Genomic DNA, 26,803 nt, shown 5'->3' with positions numbered 1-26,803 from the left:
CCATGTTACTTTTCTTAAAACAATAACAGCATTCTTATAAAAAGCGGTATTAATAAAAGCCTCTAATACACGAAAGAGGTTTTGGTTTGTGACCACCAAATTGTAAATTTATAAAAGGTTTACATTGGAAGCTCATGTTTGTTACTTTTATCCACCATTTCTTTCGACCACAATCGCAAATTACAAATCAGTCTATACAGTAACAAATTGCATATTTTTATCTCAAACGACATACTTTTTATCATCTTTTTTTACCGAATTATTCAACGAAAATGAAATTCTTTACCTTTTTTTCCATCAGCCTTTTGGCCACCGTGGGAGCTGCTTTGCCCAACGCTGCCGCGCTTAACCCTCGTGCCGATACTATTGCATGCAGCTCCGGAGGTACATGCGTTGCCTACAACCAATGCCAAGCTGTTATCGATGGCAAATCTCAAACCTTTACCGATTTATCCTGCAGAAATTTTGGCAAAAAAACGAATAGTTCGTCGGACCCTGACGGCTCTGCGGTTGTTGGACATTCATAGTCGTAATGTCTACCGACGACAAAAAAAACTTGAAACGGAACAACAAATTTGGGCAAAGATTATTTAGTTTGGGGGTTATGGATAACGGAGATTAGAGCTTGCTCATATTTACTACTCGAACCTTCCAAATATATTCGACACTTTGTCACCTTTTTTTTAACAGATTTCAATAGGGCTACATTGTATGTTTTTGCTTGGGAACTCTTTTTTCTTTTAACATAGAACGGAGCGAGCACCTTTTAAGAATGACAATAGCGAATGCGTTTAATATTATAAATATTGAGGAAATTGTGATAACGGTACATTATGCTTTCAGTGCATTTGGAGACGAGGTAAACCAAGCGAACCTCCAAATTGTATTTACTCCATGGGAGATCATAAGATTAATGGACATGGAGTATTTTACCTACGATGAGAATTTCAAAGTACCTCCAATGAAAATTCGGAAAGATCGAGGCTGGGCTCGAAACACCAAATCCTGGAATGCCGCCCGTTGGTGAACCAACGGAGGAATCATTACTGAGTTGAAAAACTCCAACCCCCGTGAATATAGTCGCTGTCGTTCCCGCCGAAGGTTCCAAACTATTGAATCTTTTTATTATCCCTGATCCTAAGAGACAAATAATGAAAACTTTCAACCAATCTATCTCAGTTTATTTATATGATTCCGCCCATAACCCCGCCCACCCAATTTAATCTTTTACAGTAGGTGTGCAATTTTATTGCAACTACCAAGGTGGGGGTTGACCCTGTTGGGTTGCAATATTTTTGCACAGGTGCTATACTTAACATAATATAATCGGGAAAACCCCGAAACGTCACCACCCCATTGCAAATTTGGCCGCGTAATTTTTTTACTTTTGTCGAATATATTACTTCCAATTATACGTATTTCAATAGTTTATCCGTTATTATTATTAAACGTCGGGGGGTTATATCGTTATATTTGGGTAAATACACAGCAGTGATCAGCAGTATTGAAAAGAAGAATAAAACAAGTCACAAAACTGTCGGGATCCTCTCGCTGAAACTCAACCCCAAGTAGAGTAGGAATGCTCAGACAAATGTGTTGGCAGGAAAAGAAAAAGGGCAAGCAAGTACCTTTGTGAATCCAGGTAGATAAAATATACTACCAGATTTCATCAGCAAAAGCAGACAGATCTCAAGCCATAATAGTATGGTACTGACAAATATAAAGTTTATTAGACCTGCAGCAATGCGAGCCGCAAAGATTTTGCTTCTTAAATTTAGAGGGAACAAATATTCATAGATTATTAGCCACATGTAGAACGGAAACCTAGTTAAACCTCTTCAGTGTTACCGGTAAAATTTCGTGAAGGAGTATTGCCGCGTGTGGAACTTGGTAAGCCTTTACCTCGCTATTTTCGATAACATGCACGGCATATCCTATGAGCGTACTAAGGGGGTTCTTTTTTTTTTTTTTCCAATGGCCAGCACACTGTCCAGCTTCTCCGGCGTCACGGACCCCGGGAAGCAAGCTTTTCCCTGCTTCCTATTCGGGGTCCACCGTCAATGTGTGCAGCACCCGCCAATGAGCGGGTCTTGGATGAGCGCTGGGCCCAGGGGACTGTTTTTTGTTTCCGACGAGGGTTGATTAGTTGACCCGAGCGACGGGTATCGTTGTCCCCTTTACTTAACCACACTGGTGCAATTAATATCACGTGCTGTCGCGCTGCTGAACCGTTTGTGTCTGCACGTGAAATGGCAAGATCCAAATCTCCCAAGTTTGAACCGCGCCTACCACAGAATTCCGACCATCATATTATGTACCTGCTACATTGGTATCACTGGAGTAATGTTCCAGACCAAGCCAAAGGGGCGATGTTAATGCAGGCAGTGCAGATCTACTGCCAACCGAAAATAAAAAAGGAACCCTCCTTGTCCACGTAAAAGGGAGAAAATTGGCGAAAGAAAAGAGAGAAAAGAGAGCCCACGGCAACCAGATGTTTACAGCCCGCGGATGCTATCTCGAAGCGATTAAATGAATACGCATCGTGATGGCAATGCTTGTAAATGTGTACCAGGTACCTAAGCTTAGCCATGCTGAGATTCGAACTGTAAAAGACTGAGGGCGAAAAAAATGAAATGGCTCTTCTGCTGTGTTTTGGGCACCCCTTACTTGATAGCTCTCCAAGAGAGTATTGCCTTGACTAGATTTATCCGTGCCTCAATGACGGCGTATATATCGGGTGCTCCTGTGGCCACAGCTTCTGAACATCCCTCACTATGCCACCGCCAACCTTAGGTACGTCAGGTAGCTACCATCACGGGACTTGGAAAGCAGATAACATTCCCGAGCCTGGGTGATAAGGATATTGCGATACAGTGGACCAAAAATCCATTTTTGGAGTTCACCAATTCCAGCAGAAGTTGCTTTGCCCCCACATATTGGCCTCGACGGCGATGTTTGTTACAAGAGAACAAAAAAAAAAAAAAAAAAAAAGATACTGCGCCGATGAGCCTTGCTGCATAAAGCAAACATTCAGGGCTTTCGGGCTTTGTGATTTTCAAACAGGATTGATTCTTCCTCTGTAATCGCCAGGTCCTAAACGATCAAAGCCGCTTGCTCAAACCATGGCTGAAGCGTAAGAAATTCGACTAGAATTGAGACTGAATAAGCTTGAATACTGTTTTGCAGCGAACGTCGAGAATCTCGTAAAAAAGCTGGGGCGTTCGTTCTAGGTCGGTCTTCTTTTGAACGAACATGGAGGGGTTCATGTTCCAGATAACATTTTGCTCTTAGTCAGTGGAAGTTACATGACATGCGTGTCCGGTATACCAATGACGTATGCTTCAGACTAGGCAGAACCTTGCTGGCCTTTTTTATTCGGTGTTGGGGTGGGAAGAGCCCGAGGGTTGTTGACGAAACCCAGCCTAGCTCCTCAGTATCCACGTGTTATTTGGATAATGTTCGGTTTTTATAAAGCGACGAGGCATGGAACCGAACTGTAGTTGTCAGTGATATAAGACTGTTGTTAATAAACGGGTTGCGCATACATAAGCTTCACAGGAAATTACTGTAGAATTAAGGACACCAACCCTTGGCTTTCGTACTGTATGTCTGGACACCGTTATCAAGGGGATCACCGCAACCATGTTTCAGATTGATAAGTTGACATGCTGTGCACGGCATTTCTTGGGTCAATCAGTTTGAGCACCTACCTTCAGTCATCTTGGTATCAGTGAGTACCACGTAAACAGGTCAAATCTGAAGCAGGCGGGGTCGGAGAGTTGAACTTTCTCCGTAAGGGTTTCACTGACCATTTGACAGAGGCTCTGCTACCTCCAGATAACATGGCTGATACCTGAGGGCATCCAAGATTGCCTGCACCAACAATGTAGATTAGCGAACCTTTTTTCTTTAAAAATCTCACAGGCTGCTCGATTCGCCCCGGGACAAGTCGTGTTGCGCCATCGTCGGGAGACTTTTGGTGGGGGGGGTGCTGAAACATCCACACTTGACAAGAGGGTGGCAGGCAATTTCATCTGAAAGTTTACCGATTCAGGGCTCATTATTCTAAAAATGGTATAAATAAATGCCAATTGCAACCAACACCAGCTCACACTCGTTCCAATCATCATCAATCATTTCTACAATACAACACATCCATCTCTCTTATTTATTCCTGATAATCGCCCCAGAGCGGAGACCCATCCTCGCCTGGCTGCGTTGGCGGTTTCTGCGGCAACAACCTGGTATGTTTTCTCACTCCCTCCCCTCAACCCCGTGGGGGTTTTTTTTTTTAGCTTTTTGAGATCATTTGTGCTGAGACAACTTTCCGCTCAAATTAGGGTGGACCAGGCAGCAGCACCGGGGGCGGAAAGAAGAAGCAGTAAACGAGGGTGGGAAATATCCCGACAGCCCCCGCTCCAAACTGTCTCGGGGCAGGACTCTGTTAGACCACGCAGGAGTGAAGATGGTGAAAACAGGGGGGGCTTGCTCTGTTCCGGGTGTTCTTTTCGTTGCTGAATGTGCATATTCATGGAAGTTTTGGCATGGAAACAATTACAACTTTGATGCAGTTCAGCGGAGCAAAAGAATGAATGAAATAGTTAAACGACATAAACTAAAGAACTACAGGCGTGAACTTGCTGTGATCTTTTTTTGATGAACTTGACCAGCCAAACTAAAACCTCAACTGGACAAGAGCATTGATATTGGTTTGATCCAGTGGGAGGGAAATTTACTCAGGAGAAGTCTAACGTTGAAAATTCGAATATGGCGTGGAAGTGTGCGCGCACGGTTCGGTCATATCATCCATCATCCCATTACTCCCGTTACGCTGGCGCCTCTGGGGACTTTTATCATACTCGCGGTATCTTGGCCAATAAGGATGTGCATACTTTCAAGGAGAATGCTGTTGGAGCTGTAGGATAGGTTGTGGTCAAATCACGATGGGCAAAGAACACTATGAGAAGGCTTGCCGCTCTGCGCCAGAATTTCTTTGTCCCCGAGAAACAATTCAATGTCAGAAGACTCGACAAAGCAAATAAAGTAGCACACAAAAGGCTAAATCAGGAAAGAGGACAATTTTTGGTGCCGCTGTGCACCAGACTGAAGATGTTCAAGGAGCGGACTTGTTTCGTCGCTCCAAAAATCGTCTCTGGATTACTTAGGGCAGATGTCACATCACAGGTGCCTGTCGCTATTGGTAACTGTGTCTTCGCATTCGTTGAGTATATTGGACGAGCAAAGGTTTGTGTCGTTGAGTCCTCCAATTGCTATTATAACCCCTTGAATGAATCCGGACCCGCTGTCATACCGGGAAGCCTGTGGTACGCTTTGTACCAATTAACAATTTTGTTTCAGGCAACGAATAGAGCTAAAGCAAAAATGAGAAGTACACGGCGGGGCTTAATAAATAATAAATTACGTGCAGGTGCAGGGCAAAACTCAAGTTCCAGCCAAGCCAGCCTTGTCCAACCTTCCCGCTATAGGTCCGGATCATTCATGGGGTCATGTGTAATCACACCCTTTTTTTGTTCAAAGACACGCAAAAAGAAGGTGGTGGGTTGAAATCGCGGTCAAGGATTTTGAAGATGCCGAATGCAAGACCTAGCAGGCATCAATACTTGTCCTTCGCTCCTCTGTAGCCATACAACTACAAACATTTGGGCCATGCCTAGTTGCCTGAACTCCACTTCGAAAGCCGCTTATACCTAACCAACACACCTCCGGCGATGCTTGGAGAATTGCCGGTTCGAGAATCCATACGCGAGATCAGCAAAACTGCTGGTCGGTGGGAGGTAAAAATTCTTCTCTCGCGAGTCTCGTCGCCACCTGCGTCAGGCACTTGTTGGAACGATGGCAAAGGCTCATTTTTCACCACCATTTACAATACTGTTCCTCCTCCCGAATCTAAACCGCTGTCGCTCACGAGCGATATCCAGCAGGTTTATGATGCCGGGGATGTATCCTCGGCGTGGATGGTGAATACCTGTCAGATCTGTTCCTTACGCCTTTGGAGACATCAAACGATTGCAGCCCCAGCAACCTGTTAAATAATTGTTTACAGCTGGGAATGGATTGTTCGACTTTTTCTTTCTACCACTGCGATCTCGGGCCCGGGAATATTATTGTTAATGACAATTCATAAATGGTAGGCTCCCTCGAATGGGAAACAGCTGGCTTCGTCCCGCGGGAATGGATCAGAACTAAGTTTTGCATTTCGAGCGATTCCTCCTGTGTCAATCACACTTGCTATTCTTTTTGATCACTCTCGTCTGTGTTCCGTCGTCACTTTCATACTGTTGTCTCTACGGTCCTTCACAAACAATAGCTGCATCGAACCGGTGTGTTATTTGAAGAATGGGGTTTTTGTGATGACATTATGAAGGCAGGTCAACCGGCGATCGGTGTGTGCAAAACGCCGTGGCGCTGCATTATTGCAGGCTTGATCCAATCAAGAATAAATTAAGATGTCTCATGCGCAAAAAAGAAACTTGGATGATGGGTTTCTGTCAGCCTGGGTGGAATGGCCCATTTGGCCCGATGTATCTACCTAGGGTTGTGCTCGGCTTTCCGATACAGAAATCAGGCAGGCACTCGGCGGTCTACACTCCGCCATATATAGAAAGAGGGCTAATTTCTTTTCTTTATATAACAAGTTTTGCTAACTTGACCGACCTGAGTTCCCGATATCCGGGTAGTAGGCTCCTGGCATCTTTTACCTTGCTTCTCTTTCATGTGCCGTTCAGACTCAGGGCAGTTTCTTCTTACATTCTTCAACCCTTCACGTTGGCTTGAAGAAATTCAAATGACATAATCCAGTTAAACCTGCCCTAAATCTTGTGTTGGACACACCAGTTCCTGCAACCTTGTAGGACCCCCCCTTGATCTATTGGCCTGTTCTCAGACTTCAATCTTAAAACAACGCTCTTGCAACAATCAAGCATACATTTTTTGTAGACTTTGTCAGGATCATCGTTTGCAATTTTGTCAAAAGCACCGCTTAATAACAGCTCTTGGAGGTCTACGTCTTCGATGGATCTTTCCACAAGGGCGCCACTCTCTTCGTAATTCGTTTCGAAAGGATAAGCATTGGCCGCAGCGGTTGCCAAGGAAAAGAAAACAGATAAAGCTGAGAACTTCATTGTGGAAAAGGAGATCGGTGTTTTTGAAAAGACGTAAACCAATGTAATAGGGTTCACAATTTGGAAGGTTCTCAAAGCAAATGTCTAAAAATAGGTGATGGTTTCCAATCGAGGACATATAGGGCAGATGAACATGTTGAAATTTGAAAGAATATAATATTGTACCACTTTGGCTCGATTGGGAAAAGGGATGTTTATGTCCGTTTATATAGTGATAAAATCAATGCCCGCACTTACCCATTGACCAAGAACAGTTACATTAGCGTAGTATTAGATCAACATATTGGCTATGGAAATAAAAGCTAATAAATTAAATTTAAAAATATCTCTATCAGCCCTGGTACAATTAGCTTTCTTTCGTATTTAAACGGCTGGCTTAATATTATTCAATAATTAACACTGTTTATTTTATCAGCTTTAATCTTTATACGGAGACGAGGTATTCACGGCGTAAAAAGTATAAATATTTACTGAAATTTCATATCTAACTACTTAATGGCATTTTTATTGGTATATATGTGAGTATTACATTAATAAACTTTACTAAAATATGGTTTTCATCATGCTTTAACGCTTTAGATTAAAGCTTCGTAGTATAGAAATAAAGGGCAACGAAAAAGCATCTTTTCAATTTAAAACTCTAAACATTGTAAGACTTCTCAACACTTTGATTAAGTAACAAATATTAATAGGGACATTTTATTTAAAATAAAACACTGTATATTAGTCCTGCCCCGGGGCTTATATAAAATTATATACTCAAAATTTATAAAACTTCTCTTTTTGTGCTTTTGATAGGGACAAACTTGTATATAAGGTCCTACATTTGGGCAAATAAAATATTAACCCTTGAATGTGTTATAGTGGTATGGGTAAAAGTCCATCCCCCTATACAGTGTCCGCTTATATGGGCATTATAGAGTACATAGGCGAGCTATTTTTACCTGGTTTTCACGTTGTATATCACTGTTTAGTATAGTTAGAAGTTTATTGGAAGGTCGCATATAAAGAAAAAGAAACTAGCCTTTGCGTTAGAACTTGACCGGAAATGTCCAGAGGTAACGGGTATCCCAACACCAGTTTTCAGCCTTATAATTTTAAAATATTAAAAGCCCAAAACTGGGCCTTGACAATAAAACTTTTGGCCATCAGGTGGATTTTAAAAAATGGAAAAGTTGCTGACAAAATCCTAACTATTAAATTATATTATTGAAAAGTGGGTGCCGAACGTTTATATAAAAAATATTCCAAAGTACACTTGTTGTTGGTAAACTTTATAACTAATCTTAGGGTTTGGTTATTTTACATGCTCTTCGCATAATTCCTAGTCATGTGAATACTTTTATGATACCACGGGAGCAGGCAAAAAAATCCCTCCCCTGCTACTATATGTTTATGCGTGGGCTTTCTCCAATTCCACTGTTCGCACAGAGCTTCAAGTAGCCAAAGGTATTATCAAAGTCGGTAATAAACCACTACTCTATTGTGGAAAGTGAGACTTTTTTTACCCCTACCACCATAATACTGTTATTATACGGAACGAAACGCCACACAAAAGCTAGCCATGTAATATAAATATCCATATTAAAAAGTTTCAACACCTGCACCACCTGCATTATTTCTTAACTTCGTACCTGGTGGGCATGATGCGATTTGAGAAAAAGAAAAAGTGGCGTATATATGTAGGGTTAGACTCCAATTTTTAGTCGAATAGCGAATGTGCGCGCCTATTTTTTACGTCAAAGCTCATGCAAATACTAGGTGGTATAAACGGCAATTTGTGGGTAGTGCAGTTGGTGTTGCAAAGGGCAAAAGGTAAGTGTTGTGGCGTGATTTATTTATATACTGTCGACTTTTGTACTGTACAAGTATCTATCCACCTGGTCGTAAGTTATTCGGCCCGTGACGGTGAAATTACCACACCCCAAAATATACCGTTATTGGGTACATGTTTCGACTTTGGTGTAAATGCGAACTTAAACGGCAACGGACTGTACTATATTGGTAGGGGTAAAAATCCACATCCCTGAACATTTAGCACAGCGCTAGGGGCCTTGTGGGTGTTCCCGATTCTGGTAATAGTTTTTTTTTTTTTTTTTTTTTTTTTTTTTTTTTTGCAGAAAAAATAAATTCACTACGCGGTAGGTATTTAAAGCTCCACACAGACAGTTAGGTTGGTAAAGGCCCACGTATACACATACGGTGGCAAGCGGTGGGTTTTTGCCTTCACCCGTGGTATTTATACATACCAGCAGAGCATATTTGATGCGCACGCAGCCCAACGATATTGTATTCAGGTTATGAACCGCATAGTTTTATCAATTGCCACGCATCCAAATTAAACCAGCAAAGAACAATTTGGTTTAATTGATGAACAACATTGGTATTTGTCCCCAACGGTGTATTATCTCCTGATGACTACTATTATCTCTTTTGGCCGCCTTTCTGGAACACTTGATATCCTTGAAAGGTTGCCATATAACACGTGGCGGGGAATATTTATTTTTGTTTCGTGAAACTTGATCTGCAGCATGCCTTGTCAGGGATGTGCATGTTCAACTTCCTCGCTTACTTCGTTATTTTCCATGTTATTTAAAGACCTGCAGCTGGAATGCTCGCGACTGTAGCATATTATTAGGCATGGCAGATTCCCAATTGCTATATTTAGCACGTAGGTTAATGTAAATTTCGCTCGTATTACGTACCCCAGATGACGACGTGACCACTCAATTGTCAGAGATAAATGAGCACTCTTATTACATTTCGCTGACATTTACCGCTTTTAGCAGCAACATTGCTTAGTATCAATCTATAACCAGCATTACATTGAGCGATCTTTATATTCTTATCTATTCCTGAAAATACCCAGGGTTGAAGGTAGATGGATAACAGAGTTAACCTTGGTTAGCAATTTGTGTACACCGCGTTAAAAATAAAAGAAAAGAAAAGAGAAAACATATAAAGACGAGATTCTCTATTGAGCGAATGTCTAGTATTGTTAGTCTAATCAAAAAGCATTTTTTTACTTTTGGCTTCATTATTCGCTTCACTTTTTGTTTTGTTTTCTGTTTTCTTTTTTATTCCCTTTCTCTTTTTTTCTCGATAATTTTTAATTGTCCAACCTTCATAATACAGACTTGTTACTTTTTTCTTGTTTCTCTTTTCATCACTCTTTCTGGATCAACTTGGGAAAAGATGCAGTTCTCCAAGATTTCAATTCTTGCTTTCCTGGCTACTGGTGCCGTAGCAACCCCGATTCCTTCCCCCGACCTTGATCCTCTCCAGAGCGTCAACGAAGCGCATCTGTTTACACGTACCATCAAACCACAAAAGGATACTTGCAAGGTTAGACTCAAAAGCCTCCATTTCTATGAAAGGATTCCAAAAGAAAGAAAAAAAAACAGTCTTGTTGACCATGCATGGTGAATTATAGGGCAGAGGAAAGGTTTCGTGCTTTTTCCAGGGCTACACGTGCCAGATTGTTCATGGAAAGTGTATATTGAATGACTAAGCTCAGAAAAAGAGGAAGCGGGTTCGCAAACAGATTTGTTTTCTTTTTTGTTTTCTTTTTTGTTTTCTTTTTTGTTTTCTTTTTTGTTTTCTTTTTTGTTTTCTTTTTTGTTTTCTTTTTTGTTTTCTTTGCACTGTTTAATTCTGGAATCAGCATTTTGTCTTGCTGGATTTAGGGACCGGGGAGAGCAAATGGGTGCAGGCGAGAGCAGGTTACAAATCGGGGAAACGCCTCGCACAGCTTTGGATAAATTGTTTAAGGCGTTGCACAGGAGTCTAGTCACCTTGTTTCTAATGTTTTCTTTTTTTTCTCTTTTTTTTCTCTTTTTTTTCTCTTTTTTTTCTCTTTTTTTTCTCTTTTTTTTCTCTTTTTTTTCTCTCTTTTTTCTCTCTTTTTTCTCTTTCTTCTTTCGATTGCTTTTATTTTCAAATGTCAAATTGGTTGGCTTTTGGCAGATATGTAATGACTCTTAGGCTTCCATCCAATCACTTTACGAGGCAGTTACGATCTTTCTACTTGAATGGCATCAAGATAAACATTTGACCTGACGAGGCCCTACCCGTCCTCGGATGGCTTAGTGTGACCAGACTAATGAATTTAACATGCTGCCTTCCAACTTGGTTTTTCATGTTACAGGTCTATCTATCATTACAATGAGGCATCACACGACGTACTCCCGTAGGAGCATATGAACGACGGAATTCGGATAACTCCACCAAAACGCTACAAGTCAACCCGGGTTCCTGTCGCATATGAAGCCACTCGCGAACAGGCCAGCGTATCTATACATTGGCCTTGGATTGCCCAAAGGGTATCATATTGAGATGAAAAAAAGCCAGGCCAGCTATTTACAAAGTACTATATCAAACTTGTCAACTCGATTGAGTAGACGATCACCGCCCCCTACATATATATAATCCGTCAAAGGTTTCCTTTTGTTGAGCTTTCCAAATCTGCCCCTGTGGTCACCTAAAAGTCCTCCGGGGGTATTTCTCCTCTTCTCTATCCGAGGAAAACTATACGGTCCAAAGATCACACCAGCTCGTCTCTGTCGTGGTTTGTCGGTCGATCTGCAAGCTGTATCGACTCTGAAGCCTGCTCGGTTAGTGCCCACGTTCCGTGTTGAATAGCAGCGCTGCAGCGGCCGTAACCAGCCCTATACGTCTGTTCTTCTACAAGCCGACGAGTTCCAAGCGAATGTGGGTGACGCCAGAGCATTCAAATGTCTGCCGCCATGCTTTCGTATTGAACAGCCAAACAAATTTACTTTCCACTCTATGGATGTCGCTTGGCATACACACAAAGGCAACTTTCCCGGATTATTCGTGGATCAGCGGACTGGTACATATATTTGAACCGATATTTCTACTACGGTTCATGTGCGGCTGGGGAGAAACTAACTGGCAATGGACCTTAGCCCGCTCTACCTTCTCAAATCTTCCCACCGTGTGCGGCTCGATACTGCCGGTCACGTAACAGCCAAGGAACTCCTACAGATTGTCCTCCCTTCATGATGTCAGACCAAGCAAGGCCAATTCAACATGCTCAATCTGGAGGGATCACGAAGAAGCATCGCCATGCGTGCCAGCGTGGGATCTTCACATACCTAAGTCACTCTGACAGTCACTGCCCTCGGCCCAACAATACCAAGGCTTCGCACTAAGCAGAGCAGACAGCACCGAGTTCCATATCAATAAAGTGAGGAGATATGAAACATTTGGCTGCAGACATTCGAGTTGCAGACATGATACTGGGACGAGTATTTCCTGCGATGTGAGAGAAGTCCGAAAATGGGTTGACACCCGAAACCAGATTTTGGGCAGTCATTGTGCGCTACTGTGGACCTGATTAAAAAAACCTTCGAGTTTTATGTGGGACGCAATCCCGAAAGTATAGCGTAGTGCGGAGATGGCTACCGGATATTCGCCACAATGGCTTGACAGCGCCTCGGCCAACGGCACAGCTGACATTTGCAGGTTCATGTGGGTTGGTACAAGTTTGCTAACCACTTCTGAGCTGAAAAGCGCTGTTTTGGTCTGGCATGTGGCCCAAACCGGCGAAAGAAGTCTTTTGGGGGCCGTTGATAATGCTACTCGTATGGGTTAAGGGGCCACCCAGGGCGAGCACCGACCACGGGGTTGGCATTATCGAATGCCATTACATTGGAGCCCTCATCACCAGCTTGCTTTCCAATGCAGTACTGACTGTTTGTTGTCTTGTAATGGCTGAAAAGAACAGGAAAAAGAGAAGGAAGTGGCGGGCACTTACACGTCAATCCCCAGCCCTTGCTTGGGTTGCGCAGGTTCACTCCCTCTGGATCAAACTTTACAGAGCCCCAAAGGCTGCCAGTCTGTGTCGCACAGCCTAAAACATCCTGCCTCAAAACAACCTCCCAACCGCCAAAAAGAACATCTACTGATTCGGCCCAGGCTCGAACTGAGGACCTACAGTGGAACATTGCACAGTGAACTGCACAGTTTGTTAGACTGTTGTGATTAACCAACTACACCACCGAACCGGAGAAGTTATTGAGTTGTTGTTGAGGTGGTAGGGAGATGGTGGCAATATGAGGGTATTTTCATGGTTCTGCGGTGTTGTGGATGGAGATGTTGATAGTGGGTCTTGATATTGGAATAGTGGGTCCACACTAAGGGTTTTCAGGGGCAGGGGCGTTAGTGTGGGTTACCGAGACGAAGGGTGAATTGTCTCCAATGATCAATTTTATAGGAGGTGGGGTGTCTCTCCGGGCCCCGGTTCTCATCGTTCAAATGAATCGCGCTTTTAGGGCCCGGGAGTATGGATTTGGTTGAATGCCTCGGACCAGTGGTGAGTGGAAGTGGACAGATGGCAGACCGAGTCGGAGCCCGTGTGGATGTGAGTCAGCGGAACCGCCCAACTTTACAGAGTAATGAGAAAGAAATGGGAGTGCTTGGTTGTACTTTACAGCGATCTTTTCAATTGGAGGACTTTTCTGTTTAGACTCGCCGACTTTGAAGGGCTTGCGACACACGTTTGAAGTATCATGACACCCACACATGATCAGGCTCAAGAGATTAATGAGATATGACAGAGACATATACAGGGTATGAGCTTAAGCTACCTAGGTATACACAAGACCATGAGGCAGACTAGAAGTCTGCCACAGCTCTAACCATCCATCCCTCTACCCTTCCTATAACCACATCTCTCATCTTCACACCACCCCAGCACCACTCTGAAAAGTAGAACCAATCTCCCCCCACTTGACATTACTAAAAGTAACCTCGGGGTTCGGCTGCACGCGAGGGATATTGGCCGGCGCTCCCTCCGTGGCGTTGCAAGGGCCCGATCCGGCAGCACCGTCCAGCCACTGCATGTTACCACCAGACTCGTCCCACCAGATGCTCATGACCAGGACCATGCCGCGGGTGAGGGCGGCGCCCACGCCTTTGGTGGCGCCCAATGCCATGTAGCGCTTGCTTCCAAAGGCGTCACAGAATTCGTCGTCCAGGGCGTCTACCTCGGGCAGGCCGGTCTTGTGGACCGTCTCGGCCTTGATGACGATGCCGTCCTGCACGTAGAGGCGGCGGATCGCGGCGAGGTTTCCGGTCGCGTCGGCGGGGAACTGCGTCACGACGGTCATGGGCTTGAGGGAGTCGACTTTGAAGGTGTCGTTGTTGCCGTAGTATTGGGGCTGCCCGATGCGGTTGGGGTTCCATGCGCAGCTGTTGTGTGGGAGTTAGTATGCATGATATAAGCCATTATGATGCAAATGGAGGAAGAAGAAAAACAAGAGGTTAAACTGGACTAAGGTCAAACTTCAACTTACCCGGCCCTGTCGCATACTCCCGTAGATCCGCATTCGTCTCCCGAACACAAGTACAGGCCAGGCTTACTGCAAGCATGAGGAGCAAGTTGAGTGGCGCGGTTGTTAGCCTCCCAAATGTCCATCTCGGCGCAGCAAGCGCCGTTCCCCTGGATGTTTCCCTACAGGTTCGATGACATGGTTAGTCGAAGATCATACCATAACCTGCATCTTCAAAAAATAAGACCCGTTGCATACCTCTCCGTTGATAAACGGCGTGATATAACACTGCGCATCACAATAACCGGTTCCCCAATAAGCACCACCGGGATTCAGCTCGCTCTTGCCACCATCCTCCTCCATCTCGGACAGATACAGCGCACTGTTCGTGCCGCAAGGCAGCTTATCCATGGTGACGTCGAACGCAAACTCACTACCGGTCAGCTTCAGCATCTCGTACTTTTCCTCGGCCTCGTCGAGCAGATAGACGCGAGGGGCGACCTTTGTGCCATTGTTGAGCAACTGCAGCCGGAGGCTGGTGCCGTTGGCGTGGACGCCCCGGACCCCATAGTCTGGCCTCCCTTCGACGACGCAGTTCTTGGCGCAGGCCTCCTTTGTCGGACACGCCGTGACGTTTGGGGCCGCGCCCCGGCTTCCGCAGTCGAGCGTCTCGGCCGCCGGCTGGTAGATCCGGTGGCCCGTCAGCGAGTCCAAGACGATGTAGTTTGTCTTTTCTACGCATCCGCCCGCCACCGTGCAACGGAACGTTGTGAGCTTCTCGTGCGTCTCGGTGCCCACCGGCTTTTGGGCCGTGGCCAGGCCGCCGAGAAGGGCGAGCGAGCAGAGGGCTGAAAACTTGGCCATTGTTTTTTTTTTTTTTTTTTTTCTTCTTCTTTTTTCTTTTGCGGCTGGTGAAAACAAGGTTCACTTGGAGGGTAAAAACGAATGTGTGTATGTGTGTAGCTCAGGATGCTAGGATGGCATCTGCCTACACAAAAAGGATCCGGGAAAGTGACAGAAATGAACAAAATATATATGCTAAAATTCCCGCTGGGATATTTGGGAATTCTGCTGATGGATTTTTGGTCCTTTGACCCGCGCTCTTTCACCGAGTAAATGTCACCGTAAAGGTGCTAATCTGCAACCCTGTTTTGAATCATCACGAATCAGGCAAATCCAAATTGCTATGCTGGCCCCTTAAAATGGTCATGTTTAACTTTAAATAATAATTGCACGTTCATTTTGACGGCATGGGCCGGGCCCGTGGCTGCATACCATGTAATTTCCGACTCGCCGGTTCGGTGTTACCCCGAAAACACTTACCCGCTTGTTAAACTCAATTATATTAAGTACCGGCTTGTAATCCCAAACTGGTCATGGACGATGAAGGTCTAAAAGGTAAGATAGGAAATTGGATCATGTGTCGACTTTCTTACCTAACAATGATCCTGGCGTTGACGAATAGTACCAGTACTAGACCCCGTGGCCCGAAATGGACAGGCCCCTGAAGTGGTCACTTTATTTCCTCTTTAATCTGTAATAACAACTCCACCATTTACCCAGTCCAGGCCAAATTTTCATTATATATACAATAAAATACCGGCTTTTGAACGGTAGAGTAGGTATCTTTACACCATTAATATTGGCCAAGTTACTTAGCAGATTTGTGATTTGCTATTTTTTATTTTCTTAAAATTTAAACGAAAATGGCGAAATTATAAAAATGGCTGTATTATATAGTTTTGGATAAATATTGATTTAACGATTTAATGTTTAATAATTAACGGAACGATTATTATTACATAATTTAGCTTTATAATCGTATTAATTTACGCAAAGGTTTGCGTCACACATTACGCAAAAGAAAAAAAGCAAAAGTGTTTTAGAACTAAACGTTGAAATTCGTATATAGAAAATATATTTGCTTTTAAATAGGTTTTTAGTAGTAAATAAAAGAATAAAAAATTTGTACGTAAAGGAAAAAAGTAAATATAAAATACTAAATTATATTGATAAATTAAATAAAAATAATTTATATTTAAACATTTTTTTAAAATTCTTACTAATAAAACTAATTATATAAGATTTTTAAATTTAAATTTTTAGCTAAAAAAACTTTTATTACAAGTAAATAAAAGATTTACATTTTAATCTTTATTTTTAATATATGCGTACAATCTTTTTTTATTTATAAGAACTAATATAAAATTAAATTTATTTTTAAAATATCAATTTTAAGATTTAATTTAAGAGATTATGTTAAAATAATTGCTACGTTAATAATAATATAGAAACTGTCAAATTAGGAACTGTATAAAATTATACAAAATAAATTATTTTTGTAATTTTGCTATTTTTATTTTAATTTTAAAAAGTAAAGTTATTAAAATACAAATATGTTTAATAAAATAGCCAATATTAATATTATAAATAAACAAATTATACCTTTAAAAAGCTGTTATTTTATTACATATATAATGAAAGCTCGGCCCGGATTAGGCAAATGGTTAAACTGTTATTACAAATTAAAAATGGAAATAAAATAACCATTTAAATGGCCTCACCGCTTTTGGACCGCACGTTTTAAACCGGGTAACCCACAATTAAAAAAGGCCTTAAAACAAACACGTATTTTATTAGCAAACTTTAATAAATATAATACAACACATATATTTTAACGCGCTCACGCACCGCAAATTACGCGTTTTTAAACACGTAAAAAGTTATACTGTTTAAATATTTCAAATATTATTTATTAAGAACCGTTTATAACTAGGGAAAGGTTTTCGCACGTTAAAATAACCCGTTTATAGGCCGTATTAAAAATTATTTTTAAAAACCGTTTTGATGATAACATTAATTACGAAATAAGTTTATAAATATAAATAACTATTATTTAATAATTAGAAAAACTTTATTTACCGTTAAATCGAGGTTGAAAAATTGGTTGGAAAAATTCCAACCTTTAAATTAGTATAAAAGTTTGCTTGGTCTTTAACATTTTTTACAAACTATTTAAACATATTTACAAAATATTAATTAAAAAATGTTTCCGCCGAAATTAAAATATTAAAATAAAAAGACGACACGCGAATTGTAAAACCACGGTAGGATTAATATTAATATATTATTAAGAAGCTTAAAATTATATTTAAAAATGTTATAAATATGCACGAATACGAATTTTAACAAAGTAATATAACCGTAAAAAAATATATAACTCCTTATTTGTAAAAAGCCTACATAAAATTAAACTATTAACAATTTTTTTTCAAATTTATATATAAAATATATTTATACCTAGGTGTTTATTTATAACAAGTATTTAATTATAAAAATTGATAAAAATATAAACTTATTTTAATTAAAAGTTATATAAAAACTTTTAATTCTTTACCCCTTTTATTATTTAATATATTATTTTATATAATATATAAACCAAAGTTATACACATATTATATATAAATATACCACCCCAACTTGTAAAAATTTAAAAGTTTATTAACAAACTAACTTTTTTTATAAATTAAAACCACCAATTTAATTGTTAAAACTATAAAATAAATTATTGTTAATCATTTTACTAATTATTATATTTAACGTATAAACTGTTTATTTTTACAATTTTTATTTAATTTATTATAACAGAATATCGGTCGCCGGATTGGTGAAATTACCCCCATTTACAACGAAAATCGTCAAATTATCTTTAAACCTGAACCAAAGTAATTTTTATTTGGATCCACAGGTACAAACAAGACCACGAATTACTATAGTGGTAAAGGTTAAAATTACCATCCCTAAACAGTTAGCACAGCGCTGTGGGCCTAGTGGATGTTCCCGACTTTGGTAATAGCTTTTTGGGAAAAAATAAATTAATTACGCGGTAGGTACTTGAAGCTCCCCACGGATAATTAGGTTGGTAAAGGCCCACGTATAAACATACGGTGACATGGGGGGTTTTTTTTCGCCCGTCACCGCGGTGAGCCACGCGGACCCCCATTTACAACGAAAATCGTCAAATTATCTTTAAACCTGAACCAAAGTAATTTTTATTTGGATCCACAGGTACAAACAAGACCACGAATTACTATAGTGGTAAAGGTTAAAATTACCATCCCTAAACAGTTAGCACAGCGCTGTGGGCCTAGTGGATGTTCCCGACTTTGGTAATAGCTTTTTGGGAAAAAATAAATTAATTACGCGGTAGGTACTTGAAGCTCCCCACGGATAATTAGGTTGGTAAAGGCCCACGTATAAACATACGGTGACATGGGGGGTTTTTTTTCGCCCGTCACCGCGGTGAGCCACGCGGCTCAATTGGTGGAGCTCCGATTCAAGGATGAGCCCTGAGACTAGCAACCTTTGTCATATGCGACGATAATCGACAAGATGTCCTCAGACTAGAACGAGCGCGATCTTTTCGGCCGATTTGATTGGTCGAAAGGCCATGTGGCTGAAAGGTACATGGAGCGCCCGGTCCACCCTGCGTTGCAGGGTGGGTCTAGTCTGAGCACTGAGACTCGGTTTTATAGGGTTTTACAGTTAAAAAATGATTAATTTAATGTTTGCAAGCTTTATTGTCGCTTTTCGCGAGGGCGACCACTTTAGGGCCCTGTGCACTTCCGGACCGCAGGTTTTAGTCCAAGAGGCATTATCATGTTTTCGCATTTCTGCATACCTTGTTATATAGCCCGAAGACATCATCATCACGAGTGACGTTTGAGTACTTCCAATCCCTTCACCGTCTGGCCGGGAGATCGCCGTTGATCGCCGCACGTCAAAATCTCAATAATAGCCTTCTTTCGTCCCGGTCATTTGGACACCTCGTCAAGAGATTCGATGGGGAATTACTGAGGAGGCCGTTTTGCACACCAAGGGATGCGGTGTCTGCCCTTTAAAGATTTCATGGGAAGATTGCCCGATCTGCTTTCTTTGTATCTTCCGCCCCTTCCGTCTCCGGTAGTTGTGTTGGAAACTTGCGAGGTAAAAATGAAATCTCGACACGACTGTCGATTCACCACACGCAGGGTGTTATGCCTAGCACCGCTTGATTCAACGAGCCTTCACCTCGAACAGTTACGAATGCAAAATAGCCCCGGAAACCCAGGAGAATCTAGCGATAACATGTAGAATAGAACCCAACATATCATCAATCGCTTATCCAAGTGTTTCCCCTAAAGCCACTAGCTCAACGACATCTTTCATTAAAACTTCAAGAGAAGAAGAAACTTGGGTATTGAGATTAATATAAGTAAAGTAGGTAGGTGATGTAAGCCTATTCAATGCTCATACCCAACGACACACGCTCCAAGCGCCAGTTCCAAAACCCATCCTTCCGCTCTTTTAGTGGAGTACAGAAAGAGAAAACAAAACGTCTAGAGATCCATCGTCCGGATGGTGAGCTATTCCAGAAAGAAGATACAAAGGAAAATAAAGGAAAGACACGGGAGACGACGTCCCGTTCGTCATCATGATTATACCCAGAATTCTTTTTTTTCAGGTCCGACCTGTCTGTCCCTCAATCAATTCGTATTGCAAAGCCACCTCCGCTCGTGCTTCCGGAACACCGTCATGACGTAAGCCAGCGACGGCACTTGCTCACGAGTATTATCGTCACCACCGCTTGGGTCCGCTTCCACATCAGCCCACTCCCTGTACACCTCTTGTTCCTTCCGACGACCCTAATCGTCCAAGCGGAACATCCTTCTCAGGGCTCCAAACTTCTTCTTCTTGGTTTTGGGTGGGATCTGCTCGCCTCCGACAGCCGGAACGACCTCATCAGTGTTATCGCCGTGCACGACAACAACCCCACCGTTACCACCATCAACTGCACCGACAACCTTGTCCCCGTTAGACATGCTCCTCCGCGAGGTCTTGAGTATCCCTGGCCTGCGGGTACCGGTGAGAAGGTTGCCTGCGGAAGACGGCCTCTCAGACTTCTGGAATCCACTGTGCTGCTCTTCACCTGGACTGGGCGTTGCTAACGGCCACTCCTCAGCCGCACGCTCCATGGGCGCTGTCGTCCGCCTTTGCAGCTTTGGACCCGAACTGCCGCGCATCGCAGCCAGCTCTGCCGGGCTCCTTTCCAGTGTCGTATCCCGCCGGGCCGCACTGTCCATCAGCTCCCCTTTTTGAATCGGCGACGAAGGCGCAGAGCTTTTCCTACGCCCGAGCACGGCGGACATAAAGCTACCCCGTCGGTTCGTCGGGCTCCGCGGTGGCGAGTTCAAGGGACTACCGCTTCCGCTCCCATTCCTCATAAGCGAAGTGCCAAGAGCCGGCGCGCTACCAAGAGAGCCGCGGCCTGATCCTGAACGTCGAAGCTGTGATCCTCCAAGGGTAGAAGTCTGTCGCGTAGGCCGGGTGACAGCAGTCGAACCAGCCCGAGAGACGGCGAGTCCAGTACCACGACCTGTCAACTCATCATCACTGCTATCAGGTAAATCCGGAGATTCTTCCTGCACAGGCCGAGGTCGAGCCGACGCACTAGAAGCTGCAGCTTTAGATTTGCCAGTCCGCATGGTCTTGGCACCCAGGCCTGTACGGGGTTTTGGCGCCGCATCAGCAATCTCATCATCGCTCGAATCCTCGAAGCGACTGCGGAAACCTCCGCCTCCAGCATCATCATCGTCGCTAGAGTCACCAAACCTTGACCCAGAGCCCCTACTCTTGGTCTTTGATTTAAGCCCAAATGATGAAAGATTGATGCTGCTGCCACCTCCAGATTTGGAACCTAGTTTCGACTTGCCGCCCGCGTCACGCAGCGATGCCCTCATCCGTGAGCCGTTCATACTGATAGGCGGCGCGGGGGCTTTGTTCGAGCCACGCATCGAATTTCCTGGAGGGGAGAAGCTTCTCATCGAGAAACGTGGGTTGTTGGATGGACCCTCTGTTTGCTCTGCTGCTGATGACCCACGCATTGTCCTTCGAAGAGAGAAGCCGCCAGAGTCGCCAGCCGAAGACCCAGCCGTGGCTAACCTCGTCGTGCTTCGTCTGAAACTGCTCTCACTGGAAGTTGAACCACGTCGCTTGAGAACTGGCGGGAAGAAACTCGTCATGGTTCCGCTACGTGGAGGAGGGGATGCGGCAGTCGGGCTGGCCGGTTGGTGAGCTCGGTGGGCTGCTCCAGCGGCGGCCTGGGTCGTTGTCAAAGGCGATGGAGCCTGAGCACGCTGTAGCTTTGTTTTCTGTACTGGGGCTTGCACAGTGGGCTCTGGTGGCTGAGCAGTGGTACGCATGGACTTTCTGAGCCGACCGTTCATAGCCCCAGAAACTGGGGCTCCCTCCTCCAGGGCTTTCTGACGCATGCTTTTTCTCAAGACTGAGTTGCTCGGAAGGGGAATCTCATCCGGAACTTTGGTCCCAGGCTTGATCATATATGTCCTCTCGGGATCCCTCTGTGCCTCCAAGATTGCCTGCTTTTCAGCCTGCCTCTTCTCCACAGACTTTTTGCGTCGTGGTTTCCTCGGCTCATGTCGGGCCTCCTGCTCCAGATCGGCATCGGCACCGGCCTCTTCGTTGGCCTCTCTCTCCAGCTGCGCTCTCTTATCGGCTGTGAGACTCCTCCAGTACGCCTTGGCAGCTTCCCAGTCATCTACGGGAGGGGAAGTGGCAGGACCTGATGAGTTGACCTTTTCAGGCACAACGCTCTTTTCGGCAGAGGGCTTTGATGTAATCTCTGTCGACTGATCGAGGCTTCTCCCTACCCCAGCCGAGACTGGGCTATCTACAACAGCATCAAGCGACTGAAAGCCAGTCTCGTCAAAATCAGATAGGTCCTCGTACGCATCGCTGTAAATGCTCGTCCCTTCACTGTCGGAGTCATCCTGAACGGGTGTGGCCATGGCTGTGACCGTTGCTGGCGTGTGATCGGTTTTGGTCGAGTCCAAAGTCTGTAACACAGGCTCCGTAATTGTCTGTCTTGTGAGCGGTTGGTTGACCTTATCCATGACGACACCGCCTGTCGCAGGCTCGTGCTGTGCCTGAATTGTGTCGTCAGAGTCCTCGTCGGGGAAGCCACCTGGTAAATCAAACTTTTCTTCTGCCAGTCGTTTCTCTTGGACGGGATTTGGACTTGGTTCTGTGATGGAGATGGATGGGATTGGACTTGAGTGGTTAGATTCTACCGTAGTACCCTCACTTGGCTGCGGCGCGTTCTGTGCGTGAACTGGAGGAGAGCCCGAGATGTCGGGTGAAGCTTCCTGTACACTGGCTAATTTGGTTGGCATTAGCTCGGACTCGACATCGGGCACTGAAGTAGCAGCGCTATGTTGCGTCGAGAGAGTTGGGGTATCTCTGAGTGACTCCAGGTCACTCTCTGAACTGTTATCACTAGACATGGAAAGATATCCGCCCTCTCTGGAAGTCACCACAGGCGGAAGAGGCTCCCTATATCTTGAAGTGTTGGCAGGAAACCTCGATGCGTAATCCGAAGCGATGACTGATGCGATAGCCCGGTCTGCAGACTGTCCCAGTAGCAAATCACCACGCTGAGTGTTGACAGGGCTTGAAAGCGACTGCATGGACGGGGAGTCAGGCAAGGATGGGGAGTAAGTAGATTCGGACGGTGTGACCAGTGGTCTTTCAACCTCTTCGGTGTGCCTCTTCTTTTCGGCCCTCACGCTACCAAAAGACGGGAGTGCCGGCCGAGGCTTCATGACCTCATCATCGTCAAAACTTGTATCATCCTTCTTCTTGCTCCTGCCAATATTGCTGAACCACTTCCGTCGATGACTTGCCGGGCTTGTCTTGGTTTCCTTGGGTAATTCAGCTTGCGGGGTTGCTGCATCCGAGGAGTCACTCTCATCCAGAACCAAATCACGATCATCGAAACTGACCCTAGCAGACTTCTTCCTTTGAACTAGAGACTCGTTTGCAGCGCCGGTCTCGGATGCATCATCGGCCGAAGACGCAGCTCTCGGAGAGCCATTTCTAGGAGAGCTGTGATGCTTCAAGGCGGACTTCCTGGGACTGATGGACCGGGGAGGTGGTGAATGCCTAACTGACAAATTTCTCTGAACCGGCCCAAAATGGGCAACACGCACTGGGCTCGTGGAAACACTCCTCAAGCTCTCGGCGTGCGCAGACTGTAAATCCCTCGCAAGCAACTTGTCCTCACCCGTTTCACCACCATTTACTCTTTCTGCAGATGGTTCTCCTAGTGGTGGGGGCGCCTTGGTTGTATCTTGGTGCTCGTCAACTGATGGCACGGGTGTTGCCCGTTCCGGTCGTGTATAGACATGTTGTCTTGAGGTGACAGAGTCAAGAGCATTCAGAGGAGCACGCGGGGGCTCTAACTGAGGCTGTTTCGGGACATCTGCTTGGACGGAATGCTGGACAGCGGGAGGACTTCGCATGCGTTCCTGAGATCGGGTCTCCAAGCTTGGGGGAGGCGAATTAGGGTTTTTGTCGCCTTGGACTTCCGGTCTAGGGTCTGCTGGCTTTATAATGTGGTCTTGGCTATGTTGCACATAATGCCTTGAGCGTGACTTGGCTTCCGCTGCTCCATCCCTGACCAAACCGACTTCTTGTTGTCCTGTCGATGTATGTGGTATCGGAGCAGAGGCGTGAGTTGGGTTTGACAACCGAGTAGTGGTTTGATCCCCAGCCGTAGATTTTGGTGGACTGGATTGGCTCGCAGCAGCCGTTGCCGCCCTGGTGGCCGGTACCGCAGATAACTGCGTCCTCCCTAATGTTCCTTTCGCAAGGTGACTCCCTGCCCTCGTTGGCCTTTTCTGTTTCGGAACCTGCTTGGGCTCTACGCCGTTTAGTATCTGCTCCAGTGCCTGAAGTTCTGCCTTGGATACCATTCGACGCGAGTTGGGATCGTATACGAGTTCCTGGGCATCTGGCATTGACGAGGGCCGCTGCCTTGGGGTGGACTGTCTTGGAGGGGGAGATATTGTAGCGGAGGCGCGTTTACTCCTTGATCTAACGGGCTCATCATGATCGGTATCTGAAGCAATTGAACGTTGCCTCGACTGCGATACCAAAGGAGTTTCCTCGGCTAATGGTGTGGCTGGAGGCGACCCAACACGTTGGCGTGCCGGATAGGAAAAGTTTATCGATGTTCGACTCTCTGATCTCGTGATGGGATCTTGCGTGTGAGGGGTAAAGGTAGATGACGCTAGCGAATCCGAAGTCTTTATGTTTTTGAGATCTCCGACAGCAGCTGCCCCGAACCAGGTTCCTTGACCCCCCTCCTTTAGTTTCTGCGACGCAACGCGAACAGGCGGGGCAGTAGTGCGCCCACTCCCAGATCTTTGGTGTTGCTTCTGGTCTCTCGATGCCGGGAGCGCTTGGACACTGTCAGGGATTGAGGGGACCGGAGGGGCGCTATCGTAATCGGCCACATGCGCCACCCCGTTTCCATTTGGTCCCGGAGAGCCCTGTGGCTGACGGCCATGAGGGCTGGGAGATCTGAAGGTGCGCTCGCCCATAGAACCCGAGCTCAAAGAACGTCGCAGTGACGGATGTGGGCTCGCCGTACCGTGAGACGAATTGGCCGATCCGGCGCGACGACTACGTCGCCGGGGAACCACGCTTGAGACATCGGTCGGAGTGTGTGGTCGGGCTTTTAGAGCGGCAGCTGCGGCAGCCTCGGACAGCGAAGGGGACGACTGGCGCTGATGAAGAGAGGAGAATGCAGATAGTGCAGCGGTTGCAGCGTCCGAATGCGCTGTGCTGGACGTCAAAGGCTGCTGCTGTATGCGCATCATGGTTAATCGTTAGCGAAAGGTCCCTCGGGGCGCACTGTTGCTGCCGTTACAATGAACAGGCGATGCACTGGAACGAAATAGGCATGGAGATTGACGGGGTTTTAGATGGGATGGTGGAAAGTCACTAATGAGCAGCCGAAAGGTTCACAAGTAGTAGTGGTCGGCCGGCAACCGGTCCAAAACAGATCGACATTAAGACACGACGATGGGTAGGAGAGCGCTAAGGACAAGACAATGACGACATACCGAGTTGGGAGGGCGCCGCCGCTTGGAGCCAAAAAGCGACATTGTTTAACGGCGGAATGTACAAAAGGCGCCACTAGTTTAGCGGGCAGATGTTTAGTGGTGCATTGAAGCAGACGGTAGCATCAAGTGTGCGTGTGCGAGGTCGATATGCAGTGTGATGATGGTTGGTATGATTCGTAGGCGACCTATGCGCACCGTCTTCTACTGCTACCTGTCAAAGGTCAAAAATGGTGACGGTCGAGGCGAAACATGTCGGGCGCGTCCACAGTTCGGTAATTCCGGTGATCTTCAGGGTTAGACTTTAGGGGTCGTCGGAAAATAGAAGATACCAGCGCTAAGGCTGGAGGAGGTGGGAGAGCAAAAAATATAAGAAACCGCTTCAAACCCAAAATTGATGACGAACACTTGCATTCAAGAAAAGAGGGAAGACATATGTCTGGGGAGCTGGAGGTCTCCTTGTTTGGCGATTGGACTGCGCGCGCTAAGCAGTAACCGGACTAGTGGATACCAGCAAGTACTATGGTAAATCACGGCAGTGATCCATCAGACCCACTCTGTCAAAAGATGAGTCCCGCCAATCCCGCGCATCATCCGACGAACAACCGCATCATTTTTATGCAGTAGGAGGCAGACAGGAGAAGGTACCTAATCTACGTGTATGTAGGTCTGCTTACAGAGCTGTCGACTACTAAACCGCTTAGCACAACTATCGGTGCCGTTTCAAGACTGTTCTCGATAATTTCTCCATTTCTTTGGCGTCTTGGAAGTTCGTTGATCACTATGTTTACAGTAATTATTTACGTGCCCCCACAAAGTCAGTGCATACTGTACAATGTAGTGTAGTATTGGATACCATCCGTACCGTATTTTGATACAACAGGATGAACGTGCGACGGTGATGTCATGTCATTACCTGTTTACCATCCTGATGGCTGCCTGTTTCGATGGAAACTCTCCCTCACTCAATCAACTCGTATCATGGCAAAATTGTCGAGAAACACACATTAAATCGTTCATATCGACAGGGAAATGCAAAAATAACCCCAAGTAATTAAAGTTTGCCCATTGAAGTCACCAGGTAGGCACCAAAAGGCACCTAAGGTAGACTCAAATCTGTACAGAATAAATGCAGCGATTGATTGCCATTTTATGCAAGTTGTGGAGTATTCGGTCATTCCGAATCCGGCTGTAGTTCGATTACTGAACAAGGACCCTGGCCTGAAGCACGGACCACTATTGTCGACAGACAGGCATTGTTGCAAATTTGCAGCAAAGAAAATCACTGGAGCAGATCCAATGCCAATTGTGACTGTTGTACGGATACTGGTCCAACTTCAAACCACGTGAACCCCTTGTCCACACCACACCTTTTGAAGAATATCAGACTGCCAATCAGTGT

The 26,803-nt window shown here is 45.0% G+C and overlaps 6 protein-coding genes across 6 annotated transcripts; 3 read left to right on the top strand and 3 right to left on the bottom strand.

Annotated features, from left to right (window-relative positions):
- Positions 1–370: 370 nt before the first annotated feature.
- PgNI_10896 (uncharacterized protein) lies at positions 371–484 on the top strand (the record flags this gene model as incomplete). The annotated part of the gene is made up of 1 exon (XM_031130870.1): positions 371–484. The coding sequence occupies one exon, from the start codon at positions 371–373 to the stop codon at positions 482–484; it is 114 nt and encodes a 37-aa protein (XP_030980477.1).
- A 3,697-nt stretch (positions 485–4,181) lies between these two features.
- On the top strand, positions 4,182–4,499 carry PgNI_10895 (uncharacterized protein; the record flags this gene model as incomplete). The annotated part of the gene is made up of 2 exons (XM_031130869.1): positions 4,182–4,244; positions 4,341–4,499. Coding segments are annotated over 2 exons (108 nt in total), but the record flags the coding sequence as incomplete, so codon positions are not given.
- Positions 4,500–5,769: 1,270 nt separating this feature from the next.
- PgNI_10894 (uncharacterized protein) lies at positions 5,770–5,868 on the bottom strand (the record flags this gene model as incomplete). The annotated part of the gene is made up of 1 exon (XM_031130868.1): positions 5,770–5,868. The coding sequence occupies one exon, from the start codon at positions 5,866–5,868 to the stop codon at positions 5,770–5,772; it is 99 nt and encodes a 32-aa protein (XP_030980475.1).
- A 4,469-nt stretch (positions 5,869–10,337) lies between these two features.
- Positions 10,338–10,653, top strand: PgNI_10893 (uncharacterized protein; the record flags this gene model as incomplete). Its single annotated transcript, XM_031130867.1, has 2 exons — positions 10,338–10,487; positions 10,576–10,653. 2 exons carry the CDS (start codon positions 10,338–10,340, stop codon positions 10,651–10,653), a joined length of 228 nt encoding a protein of 75 aa, XP_030980481.1.
- Positions 10,654–13,846: 3,193 nt separating this feature from the next.
- On the bottom strand, positions 13,847–15,301 carry PgNI_10892 (uncharacterized protein; the record flags this gene model as incomplete). Its single annotated transcript, XM_031130866.1, has 3 exons — positions 13,847–14,357; positions 14,462–14,619; positions 14,696–15,301. 3 exons carry the CDS (start codon positions 15,299–15,301, stop codon positions 13,847–13,849), a joined length of 1,275 nt encoding a protein of 424 aa, XP_030980482.1.
- A 3,865-nt stretch (positions 15,302–19,166) lies between these two features.
- On the bottom strand, positions 19,167–25,446 carry PgNI_10891 (uncharacterized protein; the record flags this gene model as incomplete). The annotated part of the gene is made up of 2 exons (XM_031130865.1): positions 19,167–25,143; positions 25,405–25,446. 2 exons carry the CDS (start codon positions 25,444–25,446, stop codon positions 20,122–20,124), a joined length of 5,064 nt encoding a protein of 1,687 aa, XP_030980478.1. The 3' UTR covers positions 19,167–20,121.
- Between the last annotated feature and the right edge of the window lie 1,357 nt (positions 25,447–26,803).

The sequence above is a fragment of the Pyricularia grisea genome, chromosome VII (assembly GCF_004355905.1).
Source record: "Pyricularia grisea strain NI907 chromosome VII, whole genome shotgun sequence".
In the NCBI taxonomy this organism is placed as follows: domain Eukaryota; kingdom Fungi; phylum Ascomycota; class Sordariomycetes; order Magnaporthales; family Pyriculariaceae; genus Pyricularia; species Pyricularia grisea.
This window is presented reverse-complemented; position numbering and strand designations above follow the sequence as displayed.